This window comes from Ascaphus truei, chromosome 12 (genome assembly GCF_040206685.1).
Source record: "Ascaphus truei isolate aAscTru1 chromosome 12, aAscTru1.hap1, whole genome shotgun sequence".
NCBI classification, from domain to species: domain Eukaryota; kingdom Metazoa; phylum Chordata; class Amphibia; order Anura; family Ascaphidae; genus Ascaphus; species Ascaphus truei.
Window position 1 is genome coordinate 19,589,793 of NC_134494.1, and position 17,951 is coordinate 19,607,743.

General features: G+C 41.4%; 1 protein-coding gene across 1 annotated transcript; it reads right to left on the bottom strand.

Annotated features, from left to right (window-relative positions):
- Nucleotides 1–3,078: 3,078 nt before the first annotated feature.
- Nucleotides 3,079–17,402, bottom strand: LOC142463953 (mucin-5AC-like). Its single transcript, XM_075566869.1, has 10 exons — nucleotides 17,056–17,402; nucleotides 16,156–16,335; nucleotides 13,924–14,163; nucleotides 13,551–13,707; nucleotides 12,579–12,707; nucleotides 11,167–11,311; nucleotides 11,007–11,050; nucleotides 8,051–8,242; nucleotides 6,052–6,660; nucleotides 3,079–3,732 (listed from the first exon to the last, which is right to left on the bottom strand). Exons 1-10 carry the CDS (start codon nucleotides 17,143–17,145, stop codon nucleotides 3,317–3,319), a joined length of 2,202 nt encoding a protein of 733 aa, XP_075422984.1. The 5' UTR covers nucleotides 17,146–17,402; the 3' UTR covers nucleotides 3,079–3,316.
- Between the last annotated feature and the right edge of the window lie 549 nt (nucleotides 17,403–17,951).

Consider the following 17,951-nt stretch of genomic DNA (forward strand, 5'->3'; position numbering starts at 1 on the left):
CAAGGGCGAATATTCGTTCATTGAGCAAAAAAACGTTGATTCGCCCAACTTTAAAAAGCCTTTAAAAATGAGTGTGAATGTATGCAATTCCACTGGTTGTCACTGTTAGCAAATTTTGTCCTATTTTATTAGAGTTCCAATTACTATATATACCACCCTTAAGCAACACATGGAGAGATACCTGTGCACAAAAAGGAGCACACCTGAGATACCTGAAGGATATACTAATCTAACTCATTTGAATATACTTTGCATATCCACACATTAGTATATTTCCCAGATATCTCAGGTGTGCTCCTTTTTTTAATGCATGTATGCTCTCCACATGTTGTTTAAATGTGTATTTGGGGTGGTATGCATAGCAATTGCGACACTCTCGCAAAACAGAAACTGTGCAGATGAATATTTGTTGACGGTGCAAATATCAACAAAAATAATAATATTTGCAGGCCAAATTTGTATACATTCCCCCCATGTCTACTTATACTTATACAAACATTACTTATTTTCTTCGTGTGTGTCTACGGCATTAGAGGCTCTCCACAAATGACGGCTGACTTGAGTGTTTGAAACTTACCCGGGGAGAAATATGTTCCATTAACATAGCAAAAGCAGGGTTTTGTGGGAAATGTAGTGCTGACGGATACTGTTCTAGGACCTGTGGTCTCTCCAGATGTTGCTTGTGAAGTTGATCTGCTGACATATGTTACCGTTGGGGACCACGTCTGGCCAGATCTTGGAGAAGTAATACGGGCAGATGGCGAGCTTGCAGGTAGAGTGACGGTTCCGGTATAGGTGGCAGTAGCAGTTCTAACCGATGTTGCAGAAGCTGCTGTTGTTTCACACGGTAACTTTTGAATCACAATGTTGCATGATTTTCCACATATAGTTGCAACAAGACATCCGTCATCGCCTCTCTTTGTATAAATCACTTCCCCTGCCACAAAAAGAGTTCCAATTAGAGTGTGCATGATGAAAGTAGAAGTCATGATATATAAAGATGTAATCAGGGCCATGAACAGTACAGTATGTACTGCATTACAATATATCACAGCATAGTGTCAATTTTGCATGCAGTATAATTCCTTTGTACTGCCTGTGACAGGGCAAGACAACATTTTTAATTTGCAATTTGCCTCTGTCTGAATCATTTCTGGATTTCCTGTGCACCTGGAGATGAAGAGCCAATTTCTCATTTCTACGTGCACTGAATTAATATACCAGGCGGCTAACTCTATATCAAAGCTGAGGCAGAAATCTCATAGAGACTCATGCAGAAGGGTATGGCTGCACCAAAGCCCAGGTAGACTGCAATAGAAGGGTGTGGCTGCACGAAAGCTCAGGTAGACTGCAGTAGAAGGCTGTGTCTCCACCAAAGCTCAGGTAACCTGCAGTAGAAGGGTGTGGCTGCACCAAAGCTCAGATAGACTGCATTATAAGGGTGTGGCTGCACCAAAGCTCAGGTAGATGGCAGCAGAAGGGTGTGTCCACCAAAGCTCAGGTAGACTGCAGTAGAAGGGCGTCGCTACACGCTGATTTTTCATTCTTAATCCACAGTTCAGAGGATAGCACATTCCCATATATACAGTAATAAAGGATTTCAAACTCACCCGGATTTATATATTGATCACCTATAAGGCAACGGCAGCGAGAAGTTACGGAAAAAAAATGTATGTAGTTAGATTTAGTAAGACCCCCCGAGGAGAAGAATGTTGTTGCTGTCCCTGTGCTGGCCGGTGGTGCTGCTGAGGTTGTGGCTTTTGTTGTTCTCCTGGCAGAGATTGCAGTGGGAGTAAGGACAGATGTTGCTTTCGAGGTCCTGGCAGATGTTGCAGTGGGAGTAAGGACAGATGTTGCTATTGTTCTCCTGGCAGATGTTGCAGTGGGAGTAAGGACAGATGTTGCTATTGTTCTCCTGGCAGATGTTGCAGTGGGAGTAAGGACAGATGTTGCTATTGAAGTCCTGGCAGATGTTGCAGTGGGAGTAAGGACAGATGTTGCTATTGTTCTCCTGGCAGATGTTGCAGTGGGAGTAAGGACAGATGTTGCTATTGTTCTCCTGGCAGATGTTGCAGTGGGAGTAAGGACAGATGTTGCTATTGAAGTCCTGGCAGATGTTGCAGTGGGAGTAAGGACAGATGTTGCTATTGAGGTCCTGGCAGATGTTGCAGTGGGAGTAACGACAGATGTTGCTATTGATGTCCTAATAGATGTTACAGGAGCTTTGGTTGATGATCTTTCACAGGGTAACTTCTTAATCACAATGCGACAGAATTTGCCACATACTGTTAAAGTAACACAGCCATCTCTGTCTACTTCAGAACCTATTACGTCCGCTGCCACACAAAGAGTCAAAATTAGAACATGTGTAAAGAAATCACATTCAACGGCTGTATAATGCATTTGTCAACAAACTCAACCTTAGCAATTATTTCTCAGTTACGGGGTTCTTTGTATACTTTTCAATTGAAATTAAAGCAGGAGTATGAAGTGCAGAGAATAAACCAGCTTGGTACTCGTACAAGCACGCAAACAAGCAGATAACAAATCTGTACTTACCATCTCATATCTCATACTCATGCAGTTATAAAGGTACACTTTCTGATACATTGAATGGAATTTTAACCAGCAACATACTGTATTTGAGATGGGAAGGACAAAATCAGGGTTTAGACCAAATACATTTCTCGTACTATATTGTAGAGGCCTTCCTAGCACCGAAGTTACGAAACATCGAGTAGAGATGAGCAAATTATTTGCCAACATTCGAATTCACGGCGAATATGGCATTTATTTGCAAGGGCGAATATTCGTTCATTGAGCAAAAAAACGTTGATTCACCCAACTTTAAAAAGCCTTTAAAAATTAGTGTGAATGTATGCAATTCCACTGGTTGTCACTGTTAGCAAATTGTGTCCTATTTTATTAGAGTTCCAATTACTATATATACCACCCTTAAGCAACACATGGAGAGATACCTGTGCACAAAAAGGAGCACACCTGAGATACCTGAAGGATATGCTAATCTAACTCATTTGAATATACTTTGCATATCCACATTAGTATATTTCCCAGATATCTCAGGTGTGCTCCTTTTTTTAATGCATGTATGCTCTCCACATGTTGTTTAAATGTGTATTTGGGGTGGTATGCATAGCAATTGCGACACTCTCGCAAAACAGAAACTGTGCAGATGAATATTTGTTGACGGTGCGAATATCAACAAAAATAATAATATTTGCAGGCCAAATTTGTATACATTCCCCCCATGTCTACTTATACTTATACAAACATTACTTATTTTCTTCGTGTGTGTCTACGGCATTAGAGGCTCTCCACAAATGACGGCTGACTTGAGTGTTTGAAACTTACCCGGGGAGAAATATGTTCCATTAACATAGCAAAAGCAGGGTTTTGTGGGAAATGTAGTGCTGACGGATACTGTTCTAGGACCTGTGGTCTCTCCAGGTGTTGCTTGTGAAGTTGATCTGCTGACATATGTTACCGTTGGTGACCACGTCTGGGCAGATCTTGGAGAAGTAATACGGGCAGATGGCGAGCTTGCAGGTAGAGTGACGGTTCCGGTATAGGTGGCAGTAGCAGTTCTAACCGATGTTGCAGAAGCTGCTGTTGTTTCACACGGTAACTTTTGAATCACAATGTTGCATGATTTTCCACATATGGTTGCAACAAGACATCCGTCATCGCCTCTCTTTGTATAAATCACTTCCCCTGCCACAAAAAGAGTGCCAATTAGAGTGTGCATGATGAAAGTAGAAGTCATGATATATAAAGATATAATCAGGGCCATGAACAGTATGTACTGCATTACAATATATCACAGCATAGTGTCAATTTTGCATGCAGTATAATTCCTTTGTACTGCCTGTGACAGGGCAAGACAACATTTTTAATCTGCAGTTTGCCTCTGTCTGAATCATTTCTGGATTTCCTGTGCACCTGGAGATGAAGAGCTAATTTCTCATTTCTAGGTGCACTGAATTAATATACCAGGCGGCTAACTCTATATCAAAGCTGAGGCAGAAATCTCATAGAGACTCATGCAGAAGGGTATGGCTGCACCAAAGCTCAGGTAGACTGCAGTAGAAGGGTGTGTCTCCACCAAAGCTCAGGTAACCTGCAGTAGAAGGGTGCAGCTGCACCAAAGCTCAGATAGACTGCATTATAAGGGTGTGGCTGCACCAAAGCTCAGGTAGATGGCAGCAGAAGGGTGTGTCCACCAAAGCTCAGGTAGACTGCAGTAGAAGGGCGTCGCTACACCAAAGCTCAGGTAGACTGCAGTAGAAGGGCGTCGCTACACCAAAGCTCAGGTAGACTGCAGTAGGATGGTGTCTCTGCACCAAAGCTCTGGTAGACTGCGGTAGAAGGGTGTAGCTGCACCAAAGCTCAGGTAGACTGTATTATAAGCGTGTGGCTGCACCAAAGGTCAGGTAGATGGCAGTAGAAGGGTGTGTCCACCAAAGCTCATGTAGACTGCAGTAGAAGGGTGTCGCTGCACCAAAGCTCAGGTAGACTGCAGTAGAAGGCTGTGGCTGCACAACTTGAGATGTTGCTAAAACTGCCTCCAAAGTGCTAAGCTGTGATTGATCCTAAGGACCTGGCTGCTGTATTACTGCTTTCTATTCTGCAAATCAAATATCTGGTAGAAAAGACTTTGAAGATAACTGTCAGGATAATGTCTCCAGATCGGCGTGATCCGAGCCTGGTGTCCAGCCTCTGATTACCCCGCTACAGTACTGAAGCAATATATCACAACACATGCCTACAGTATGATATGTGGCTAATCTGTCTTGTTTACGAAAGACCTAAAGAGCTACTACAAATCATGCAAAGCAACCCACTGTTGTATAAAAAACTGTTTCCACTGGCACGAACTTTCAGAAATCAGTTTCACATGACAGTATACTTTCTCGTTTTAAGTAGAAACAGTTTGTTTAAGCGTGTCTTAGATGCCTGTAACATGTCTGGGATCACTCCAAATTAACTCCATGCATATTTGTACGCATGAGGCTAATTTCTGCACTCAGCAGCCAGGCGGCGCATTTTCACCCCCCATGGAAGAGCAATCACTCGCCGCACTACTCTCCGCGATCGCACTTCACAATGCGTTGAGTAGCGCTAGGCATTGCAGTGTCGGGAGGGGTACAAGAGCGCGGACTCTTCTGCGGTGGACCTTCTCCAGTGTCGTATAGAGTAAATATATCAATGCCAGCAGCCAGCACTCTATTTCTGAAAATTCAGTACATAAAACTCCTAAACTTAAGAGGATGTGTGATCTGTGCTCAATGGACAGTTCTTAGTTGTTAGTCTTAAAGCTGTCATATATGTATGTATGTCTTTATTTATCTAGCGCCATTAGTGTACATAGCGCTTCACATTAGTACTACAAGTGACAATCATATAAATAACAAATAATACAAATAACAGATCATGGGAATAAGTGCTTCAGACATAAAAGTAGCATTTCGGAAGAGGAGTCCCTACTCCGTGGAGCTTACAATCTAATTGGTGGGGAGAACGTACAGAGACAGTAGGAGGGCGTTCAGGTAAGTGCGTCTGCAGGGGGCCAAGCTTTATGTATCATGTGTCTACTATTATCCACAGTGCTATTCATATACTTCTTTAAGCAAGTGTGTCTTAAGGTGGGTCATAAAGGTGGATAGAGAGGGTGCTAGTCGGTTATTGAGGGGAAGGGCATTCCAGAGGTGCGGGGCAGAAAGTGAGTAAGGTTTAAGGCCGGAGAGGGCTTTAGATACAAAGGGGGTAGAGAAGACATCCTTCTTGTGACAAGAGGGGAGCAGTCGTGGTATAGTGGCTAAAGCATTGATAGATAAACAGAATTTTGTTAGTTAAGCTGCTGCTTGGACCACTTGCACTCTAATTACTGGCAAACCCCTTGCATTTCCCTGTAGACAAACGTGAAAATCAGATGTGCGTCTCTCTGGATCAATCCTGGTTAAATACTGTATCTCGATAAAAACAAAAAGGTAACGAAAAGTATATCATTTTGCATAGAGAAACCTAACTTACCAGGAGAAAATGAGTTTCCATTAACATAGCAGAAGCACTTGGTTGTAGATCCTTCACTTGTGATGTGTGTTGCCGTTGACCAAGTCGATGGAGCAGTAATCATCGAAGAAGCCTTCCCAGTCATGTATGTAACTGAGGGCGTTGATACTGAAATAGTTTGTGTGACTGTAAAGGGCTTTATGCTTGTAGCTTGACTTGTAACAGCTGAAGTTTGGGAAGGACTAGGTGAAGCTGTAAAAAGTGAGCTGCCCGATGGCATTGGTTTTGTTGTGGTGGGAACTCGTGTTGGTTCTATACAGGGAACTGGTTCACAGCACATGAACTGGATCTCATAATTGTAGCAGAATCGTTTTAACTGTTTCTTATTTAAACATACCAGACCAGTACTTATATCACAGATCGCTATTTGACCCATCTCAGATGGAGTGCCGAGGTACTTTTTAGACCGGCAACGTATATCTCGGGGGGCTTCACAGACAGCATACCCTTTCTCTCTTATTTTGTAAAATGTTTCAAAATCTCCCCCATCCTTATCTTTCCTTGGGGTGCTTACATCATACCATGGAGACCAGGCGCACTTTTCTGACACACAGTATGTGGTACGGGACACTGAAAAGGGAAACAATAAAATAAACATTTTTCAGAGATTTCATATCACAGGAAACGTGGCAGAGATATTTATGCGCGAAATATAGAGAGAGGTACTGTATATGTTCCTGGTGTCTGTGTGGTGAGGGAATATTCTAATTGTATCTCATTTTAGCTGATTTCCATTGTATCTTTCAGAATCGTGGTGTATATTATATCAATTGTATTCATTTTATAGTTTCTATGAAATATATGAACCACTTTATATTCGAAGAACCAGTGATATCATAAACTGATAGTATATAAAGGCGTTCACCCCCCCCCCCTCCCCTCCCCCTTGGACCATGGACTACTACGGCTCCTGAGGAAGCTGTATATCAGCGAAACACGTATGGCAATGGACTATTGAGACTGGTGACAGCCAAGATTGTATGAACTGGGAAGGACCCACTGTGCTCCCAACAGTGATGCCAGAATCCCGGAATGGGATGTCACCAGCACCATGGACAGAGCCTGATGATCGCATCCCCACGGTGAAGGGCTGCTGCATTCTGGTATGGCCCTATGAGGGGTCTCTATGAAAGTTTTTCTATGTCATTTTTCAGTGTGTTTTGATACTATTGCCTTTTTGTTACCACTAAAAACAGTATTTTACGGTGTCTATTGTATGATGTTCCTCTCTTTCCCTGAAGCCCATCAGGATTCATCTTTATTGAAAACCTGGTGTTCTTCTGAAAAGCCTGAGATCTTTCGAAGAGCCTGATTACATCTCTAGTTTTGTGAGTGAGACTGTATTGTATTTCTTCCCATTTAATATATTTGTACATATTACACTACTGTATAGATTTATTTTATTATTATGTTTTTATACCACTGGATTTTTCTGTATTCGTTTTGAGACTCTTTGGAATGTCTTTTCTTCAGGAGAAGCATCTTTCCAGTGGTGGCATTAATATATATATATATATATATATATATATATATATATATATATATATATATTATCCATTGCTTTCCTCAAACTGGTATCCTGTATAAGTGAGTTTAGCGATTATTTAACTAACTTTCACTTTTTTTTAGATAGTTATGTAACTCTGGTAGCTTGCTGTGATAGTTATGTGTTCCTACAGCCTCTATTATTAAAGAGAATCTTTGCCCATACATTAAAAGTCATGTGTGGTAGATGTCTCTGTGGAAAGAGGAGAGATTACAGAAATGTGGGTTCCATCCTGATATCACTGTGAGGAGAGAGAGGGAGATACACACTCCGGATGTCACTGTAAAAGTGATGCTATAGCTCTAATATTTTATATGATTATATCACTAATACTTTTCATGTACTGAAGACTTAATGTTCTTATTTGTGTGATAGCTAAAGTTTAACCTAACAAACCCTTAGTTCCCAACAAACCTTTAGTTGTTTTGACTGGAATGGAGACTTTCAAGGTGGTCTGTGGATGTGGGGTCGTGCAAGGATTGATCGTTTTGATAATTGTCCCATTGACTCCGCAAGTGGCAGTGAGACAGTGTCCTTGACCATCATAGGTTTGGTAAATTATTTCATTGTAGGCATATATGTGTACATTGTAGTCACAGTAACAGGCTGCAGAGACAATGGGTGACATGATGGGAGATAGTCAACTGACAAACCTAATACAGTATAATAGATGCTGTCCAAACCATGGATATACCTTGGCAATTCAAAAAAGCTATACATGCTGAACACTTCCATAAATAAAAATGAGGACACATAATACGCAAAAAGACGAGCCTAATCAAAACATAGAGTTGGAATAGTGGCACACTGCTGTTTTAAAGATAATTAATCAATGTTCCCCTCCCTGGTGTTCACCCTCCGTTGATCCCGACGTCTCAAGGCTGGGTCCAAGCAAGTATGAGAAGGATTGGTTGTGGAAGAAGCAAGGGTGTATGGTCTGAGGAAAGGATTGGCTTATCATGAAATGTCACGTTATGCTTGTACCTGAGCTGATGTCTTAAATATAGAGTAAGCTAAATTACAGAAAGGCGCCTGTGTGCTTCTTCCACAACCAATCCTTCTAATCAAAACATAATTCCTACACTGCAGACTGCACCTTTTTAGTTCTGATGAAGGTCTCAATTTGAAATCTGAAAGGTTGACTCTTCTTTGATATTGTTGCATATTTTTTATAGTAAGTTTTTTGCTATCATCTGCTTTTTTGGTGAGCTGTGGTTATGCTCATATATCTTGGCCATGTGGCAATATTTTAAAACCATATGGTACAAATGATCAGATACATCAAACTCTGGAAAGTAACAAATGCGGTGTTATCACCAGAAAAGGCGTAACACATTTTTACCAGACCCGTTAAAAAGAATAGTCACGGTACTGGTTTTTTAGGTACTATCATGCCATACATCCCCGTTCCAATATTCATCACAACGGACTTAACAGCAGAAATACCACCCTTTTCTTACCACCTACTCGAGGCTGACTTTACCCCACTCTTGCCTACAGTATGTATACACACTGATGTCCCACCTGACGAAGGGTGGGCGTGTGCCCCCCGAAACTTTGTTTTTTGTTCCTGCACGGGCGATCAATTAAAATATGGTTAATTCTGTTTATTAGTAACATACAGTATCCCTGTTTTCTTTTCTCTGTATTTATAAAATGGCCAATATATAGGCAAGATAAGCTAAGCCAGTATGGAGTTGAATGATAAAATCTCACTTTAAATTCATCACAGTATGTATTAACCCCGTAGTAGCTCAAGCGGTCAAGAAGTCATGTCAAAGTTCCCATTACTAGTTGACTACAAAGAGCTAAAAATTGGTTAATATCAACATCAACAGCATGGCAATGCTTTACTAGCCCCTAAGGTAGCCAAGGGTGGTAGATAGTGTATTATTAGATGCCAAAAAATTAGTGCTTCTAAAACTTCGCTGAGATATGTTGTTGTAAATGAAAGATAAATGCTGTTTCTCTGAAAGATCTCTGAAGATAGCAAAGGAACTATAAAGAATTGTAGAAAAAAATGTGGGTCTATGATGTATAAGCAAAGCCCAATTACATGTGGAATGCATGCAGTCACCACCTCACCTGATGTCCCATGTGGGGAAGAGGGGCAGGGGGGAAGAGTAACACAACACCGAGATGGACCCCGCACTAGCAGAAATCCCCGTGATGAGTATCCAGATTACGTCTCACAACTCCACACAAAGGTGAGTGGTCGACTGTAACCACACTGGCTGATGAATAAACAGCCCCACTTTGAGGTACAGGCATCAAGTACTCACGATACTATTCAATGCTGAATCCCCATTCCTGCAAGCGTGCCTCAGTCTCGAAATCCCAGGAAGTGCTCAGATTTTTCACCTTCATTTGTTTCACCTTCATATTATTGGATGCCTGTGGCATACCTTGGTAGCAACAGGCATCAAAGGGATTCATGTTTTTTCTAACATAGGGGTTCTGAAATAATAGCTTATTACAGAAGTCTATGATAGAAATATTATTAATGCGATCACAGTGCGGTAATAAATGCGTTATTAGTGGTCATGTTCCCTCCCGCTTTGCTAATATGGGTCAAATAACGGTAAATTATTAACGCAGTCTTAATGACTTCCATCCTTCATTGCTGTAATAAGACTCAGTACTGTATTTTGTTTTGTGTGCCAGGTGCGATATTAACTTTGATTTAATTCAACTTGATCTATCCGGGCCAAAGATTCAACCCATTTGGGGTTTACAGATGCAGCCACGAGTATCCGAACACTTGCCTGGGAAAATCTGGGGCAATCTCCCAGTAATGCTGCAACATTTCTGTGCCATTTCTGCAGACAGACTAATGGCCCATCGGATTAACACAGCGGGGGTCCCTGGCAGTCCCAGTCAAACTGAATGAGACTGCCAGGGACCCCCGCTGTGTTAATCCGATGGGCCATTAGTCTGTTTACAGAAATATCACAGAAATGTTGCAGCATTACTGGGCGATTGCCCCAGATTTTCCCAGGCACGTGTTCGGATACTCGTGGCTGCATCTGTAAATTGTACTGTACCGGACGTTACCCGATTTATTCATTCTTACTGATGGCCCCACGACTGTTTCTGTGGGGCAAAATTGATGGAATCTAAGGGTAAAAATTGCACTACATATTTAAAGAAAACAAATCTAAATGAAAACAAAAACATGTTTTGGTTGTTAGTAAATTTGTCTCACTTTTTCCCCCCCGGTATTATACAAAGATATCCTGATGCCATTTTTTTTCCCTTGGCTGGTTATATTAAAATCGAAGAAATTCCAACAGCCCTTCTCTTTTTCAATCTCCAAAATAAAATTGTAGCTGTGTTTGTCTTTAGATGTCCACCACTGATTTTAACTTACCTTTTACATCATAGGTGCATTCAATCCCTCTCATGGTGCAATTACTGTAAGACAGAGAAATGACTAGTAAAGTTTCGCAGCTTGATATGCTGGACAATATCTGTTATTACTCTTATGAAAGTACAACACGTGGGGTGTTCGCCCCTTGAATAGAACTCACCAAGTCTCACAGTTGTTGCATGAGTTCACTGTGTCTCCTGGTCGATGGTATTTGCCTAATTGGTCATAGCAGCCACATTGGGCCACACAATTCATGCCAACTTCCTCAAAGAATGGAGTTTCCTCTGGGCAGTTTGGGTAGCAGCCTAGAGGGAGGTGGAAGTGCAGAAAGTGAGAATCTGGCATACTAATTAATTGAAGAGTTATTCTTCATAACACATTTCATCATTTCTTGCTTGGGATCACGGAGTTAGTAACTCCAACTCTGACTTTGAATCTCTTAGTCAATATTTATTCAGATAAGCTGTGCGTTGTCTCCTCTTTACTCCACTCTACCAGCACAAGCTTTATATAACTTGATTATTGCCTCTCTAGAAAGCACCACAATATAATATTCAATACAAAAACAGTAGGCATTTTAATAACCGGTTGTAAGATTTTTTTGAATATTTTACACAAGCAACACAGGAGTTTTTGGAACCTAAAACTATATTCTCTTCTTCGGATGCTTAATATAGGATAAAGTATCTGTTGTCTCAATTTAGCATAGGTTGAACTTGATGGACGTATGTCATTTTTCAACCTCATCTACTATGTAAATATGTAACTATGTAACAGGATCACATGTAAAGAATGGCCTTTTGTGATCTGGTAAACCTATGTAAAACCAAGCTTTTGGGCTAGTAACAAACAGGTGACATAAAAGCAGAGGAGGCAGTGAGAGGTACGGTACATATCCCCATAGTCTCTGTGTGTATTCTCGTAGTCTATACAAGAGAAAACCACGAGGAACTTGTTGCTTTGCAAAATGTATTATAATAGTATCAGGTAATTGTGACATGGAGGGGTCTATTTACTAATCCTGCTGCAAAACTGGAGCAAAATCAGCACATGGAACTGCACCATATTAACCTAAGCTAAATGTAGTGCAATTCTGTTGCCCTACTGTAGCTTTGTAGCAGGCAAAATGTAGATAATAACCCCCTAAACAGGCTTATGATGCCATATTGTCTTGGTCTGCTTATGGAACTGAAGACGAAGCTTAGCGAAGGCCTGATGTAGTATCTTAGTGGTAAGAACACAGGCTTTGAAGCAGGTGAAATCGGTATGAACACAAGTGTTAGCTCCTCTTGTGACCAAGGGCAAGTAACCTTATCTCCTGGCGCCCAGGCACAAAAAATCAAATTGTTAGGTTTGTGGGGCCTGCAAAATACTACGTACTGCAGGGAAATAATATTAACCTATGGCACTGGCACAGTGGCACACCAAGGACACTTTATGCCATACTAGGTGCCTCATTCTATTTATGACCATTTTTGATGGGGGGGGGTGAGTATTTGCAATCATGCGATCGCTCCCATAACCATCACATGGCATTTGGGTGCCGCCTGAAGGTCAATCTCCATTACCTACCTTCTAACTTTGATAGTTCATGCAAACAGATTCCTCCGGGGTTTCTGCATGTCTTCATGCAGTTAGCTCCACACGGCTTATAATGCCATTCACACTGCTCATCCTTGTTATAGTAATCGCAGAACACAGCTGTGGAAAGAGAAAGTACTAAATTATGAGCTGTGATCTTTTCTATTCCTTGAAACTGTGTTGCTGGGAAGGTGTTTATAGGACGACAGACATAAGATATGGCTGCTCTCACTGATTGGGGAAATGGCTCTATATACAGGTTTGTCACTGCAGTGTGGAATAAATAATACAGAGGCAGAAGGGAACTTTGAATAAAGTCACCTGCTTCCCCACACAGCACGGTGGCAAAGAGGCAGAAAGAACCCATGGCCCTTCAAATATATCCTTTTGATGGTTTAAAATGTTAATACTTGTTTTAGAAGCATGGGACAGTAGATTACGGCCATTTATTACTCTTAACATTCCTCTTTTGTTTATGCTTTTAGAATTGTTGCTCAATATCCTAAGTTCTCTGGTTCCTTGTGGCATATCCCATGTACAGCTCAACCCCGTTATAAAGCGATCAGTTACAACGCGAATCCGCTTATAACGCGATGCAAGCGCAGCTCCCAGTTTCGTACTTATGAATACTTTACAACACGATTATTGGTATCTTAAATACTTTATTGTACAACGCATACAATTGTACATTATTTCTAGCGCGATCCGCTTATATCATGATGTGACTCTTTGGATACCCAAGCACAGCGTTATAAGGGGGTTGAGCTGTACTTGTAATTGTATCACTGTATTTCCCTACCCCCTTTGCAGATCAGATGCTCAACACTGCCCTGCCTTTTCAGTGAAAAGGGACGTTCTCGTGTTCCTTAAGCATCTGAGCATTGCCTCAAATCCATTATTTTAAATAAATACTCAGTCTTTACTGGACTTACTAGTAGATCCTGGATTCCCACCGGTACTCACGGCAAATGGTTGGTGTTCTCCAGTCAATGCAGGCACAGGCCTCACTGCAAGCCTGGGCATAGATTGCTACCACTGTGCAGAAGCAATCACAATCTCCTCCCATATCGCAAGCACAGGCATCTTTCACGCAGGTCTCATAATATTTTTGGGGGTCCACCTATGAGCATAGATAATGGTCTGTATTAAAGGGCCACTTCCCTTGTTTATGAATAGAGGGTGCTCAGCATGATAAACTGTGACAGAGCTACATTTGTAGGATTTAATACACAGCATCTTGAATAGGAAAGAGTCTATACATTTTCATTGACCCACACAGTGCTTGTTGAATCTGACCTATGACCTTAAGCATAGATGTCAGTGAGATTGGCCTCACCTGGGAATGGCAGGGCTGGAAGGTTTGGCTGGTGATGATACTGCACTGCCTTTGCGCCCAGGGCTTCCTTGATGGGTTGACCTCACAGGGGTCCTTAACAAACGTGATCTCTGGACAGTTTGGGGACAGCTTCCAGCTGTTACCAAATTCTATCACATCCTCCACCAGACAGTGACCTCTGGTGTTGAAGTCGTTGTTTGCATTGCCATCATAGTTTCCACACAGTCCACAGACTTTATCCTGTTAAAGTGGAATAAGAGAAACAAAGTAGTAATACAAATGAATGGGTACAGACAAAGTAGAGGGTATACGTGACAGGGAAATACACTGTTCCCCTTCTTTGTATGCAGACTGGCTCTATCTGAGTCAGTTTTCCGTTTCCAGTGTACCTGCAGCTACAGTAATTCCTCAGCTCCAGGTGCGCTAGGATAATTAATCGGGCTTCTAAAGCCATATCAGGGCTGAGGCAGAAGCTCAGGGACACCACAGGAGAAGGTTATGGCTGCACATCAGCGCAAGGAGACTGCTGGACAAGGGTGTTTTTGCACAACCTGTGACTCTCTTAAAATGCCTGTTTACTGTTTTGAGCCAAGGGACCTGACTATCGTACTACTGTTCCCTTAAGTAGGAATAAAGATTGGGAAGTTACATAGTAGTCATGATCAGTTCTCCTGAAGGACCAGAGAGTGCCTTTTTTATCCTCTCTCTTTATATATACATTTTTAAATTTTTTATCTTTTATATATTTATATGGATTTTGTTTTGTGTTCTGCCTATTATGCTGAAGAAAAGCCCTTTTGATTTAAGTCTGGTGTGCAGTCTCTGATTACCCCGCTACATAATCCCATTTGTGTTGTATCCCACTATATGTATGTCTTTATTTATTTCGCGCCATTAATGTACATAGCGCTTCACAGCAGTAATATACGTGACAATCATATAAATAACAAATATCAATTGCACATAAAGGAGAGAAGTGCTTCAGACATAAGAGTAACATTTAGAAAAAGGAGTCCCTGCTCGAAGAGCTTACAATCTAATTTGTTGGTAGGAAGAACGTACAGAGACAGTAGGAGTGCGTTCTGGTAAGTGCGTCTGCAGGGGGCCAAGGTTAATGTAAAAAGTGTTAATTATCGGCCATGGATCTACTCATATGCTTCCTTAAGCAGGTGTGTTTTGAGGTGGGTCTTAAATGTGGACAGAGACGATGCTAGTTGGGTATTGAGGGGAAGGGCATTCCAGAGGTGTGGGGCAGTTAGTGAGAAGGGTTTAAGGCGGGAGAGGGCTTTAGATACAAAAGGGGTAGAGAGAAGACATCCTTGAGCAGAACACAAGAGTCGGGGTGGTGTATAGCGAGAAATTAGGGCTAAGATGTAAGGAGGGGCAGAAGAGTGTAAAGCTTTAAAAGTGAGGAGGAGAATTGAGAGTGTGATACGGGATTTGATTGGAAGCCAGGAGAGGGATCTCAGCAGGGGTGGCGCTGAGACAGATTTAGGAAAGAGTAGAGTGATTCTGTCTTCCTTCTCTTTTCTGGCACTCTTACTATGATAGAATAACTTCCTAGGGCATATTTACAGTAATGTGGTTTATGTTGCAGGTAAAATCTCTACTTTATAATAAATATAAAGTACCAGTAGTTTGTCATACGAACCTCCTGTAATAACTAAACATGATGATAAAGATACAGCACAGGCTAAGATTCAGGGAAACCCTATTGTAACCCTTGGGTCCCTGGTCTGACGTTCCACTATGTACTTGTGCGGCCATGAGCGCGAAAACTGTTTTTGTTTTCTAAAGTAATTCTCTTCATTATTTTCTACGCATTATTATTGTTAACTATAAAGCTTTTCTCGTATTCATCTCATTGCTGAATCCGCGGATTGGATTCTACAAATCCGTCCACGGATTGTGCCCAATGGCGTTTTTTGATGAATCCGCGCGGATTAAAACCGGTTTAAATCCGTTTGTGGCTTTTGCACCGCAAAGCGGATTTTGGGTGAAAAATGCGAGAAAATGCGGGATTCAGATTTGGCCAGATTCGCCCTTCTCTAGCCAGTATATTTCATCCCACTTCTGCTAACCTCTCTGAAGACTCACCCCCTTAAAATATTGAATGCCCCAGTAATTACTTTGCCCATGATGTGCAGTATTCATCTTACCAGAGTAATGAGGTACAAGCAGGATTCTGTGTAGCTCAGACAGCAAAGAAGAAACACCAAGGAGAAAACTCACCTGAAAGTATTCGGTGAGCTTGATGATAATGCTGGTCTTTTTATCCCACATCAGGATCAGTCCATTCTTGGCTTCAATGATCAAATAGATGCCAGAATTACGAGTCTGGAAAGGGGCCTCAAACTCATTTCCCGACTTGGTCACATGCATTTCCCCTTGGCTCAGCACCAGTTGGTAATTCTAACAAAGAACATTAAATCCACAGATGTTTAGAAAAGACTAAGTAAGCCATGTGACTCCTGGAGCACAATTGACAAAAATGATCTTTTGTCTCTATGTATCAAGCAATTTGACCAATTGTGCACCAGCTTGCGATTTGGGGAGTGTCAAAAGGAGAAGTTAGTGAGAAGTTACATGATGCATGGATTATAATGAGAGGTATCAAATTCAACGTCTCTATGTCACTTTTCCCCCATTCAATCTACATCCACTTGCATTCATCGTTCTTGCCAAGAAAAACATGGAGGACAATTCTGAAGCATTTTTGGAGCACACAAGTAGTGCATGCTTTGAAAATGTTATATACTGTAGATATTTTGCATATGTGCACCACATCAACATCCAAAACTCGGCCTCTAATTCCACACACTGGTATCATTTTTGACCCACAAGACACATAACAATCTGGTTTATACATTGGCACACCAAGACTCGTGAATCTGTAACCCTTCTGTGTGTCACTTCTCCACCAAAATTGTATTTAGCTAAGCTTTATATATCCCACGTCTTTTTTTTTCCATTCCTGATACAACTTACAAAAGCTCTAAAAAATGGGGTTATACTTCAAAGCACACTTACTCTGCTCCAAAATTGCCTTAGGGCATGGACCCCATTATGTTCTACAACTGAGCGGCTATACATCCCCTATATTTTATAGGAAGCATGAGGCCCAGAACTTACATCTAAGATAACTTTGATGGACTTGGAGCATGTTGTGCCACTGCTGCCACATGGAATGTTCTCAGAGATAACTCGGAAAGTTCCATTCATAGCTTCTTGGCCACAGAAATCCTGCAAATAAGATCACAACTTAGTATATACTGTATGTCAGCAGTGCGACGTGTACAGTGTATGCAGAGAGTATCACTAACTGTACAGGTTGTGGACAAATGTAGTGTAGATTCAGATGGTGATTTCCCAGTTCCTCTGAAGAAATTACTTTTTAGGTCATGATTATGCAATTATTTGTATAAAGACCTTTTCTGGTTATCTCTAAGTAGGCACCACATCTTGCACTATATGGTAACAGTAATAGATGTATAGTGCATATTGAAATGAAATATTGAAATAGATGTATAGTGCATATTGAAATGCATATTGAAATGAAGGTACAGCTCAACCCCCTTATAACGCTGTGCTTGGGGTCCAAAGAATCACATCGCGCTATAAGCGGATCGCGTTAGAAATAATGTACCATTGTATAATAAAGTATTTAAGCTACCAACAATCGTGTTGTAAAGTATTCATAAATACGAAAATTGGGAGCCACGCTTGCATCGCGTTATAAGCGGATTCGCAGTGTAATGGTTCGCGCTATAACGGGGTTGAGCTGTATTTGAAGCTGAATAATGGATTTTAGCAGTGAGAGTAGGACTTTTAGTTTTGCAGTACAAGGTATATATTATTTGTAAGTAATTTATGCATATATTACACATTAGCAGGGGAGAAGGAGCGGCTCAGTGAGTAAAGGCACTGGCTCTGACAATAACACTGAGTTTGAAGCAGAGGAACCTGGTTAAAATCCAGGTGTCAGCTCTTTGTGACCTTAGGTAAGTCACTTTATCTCCCTGTGCCTC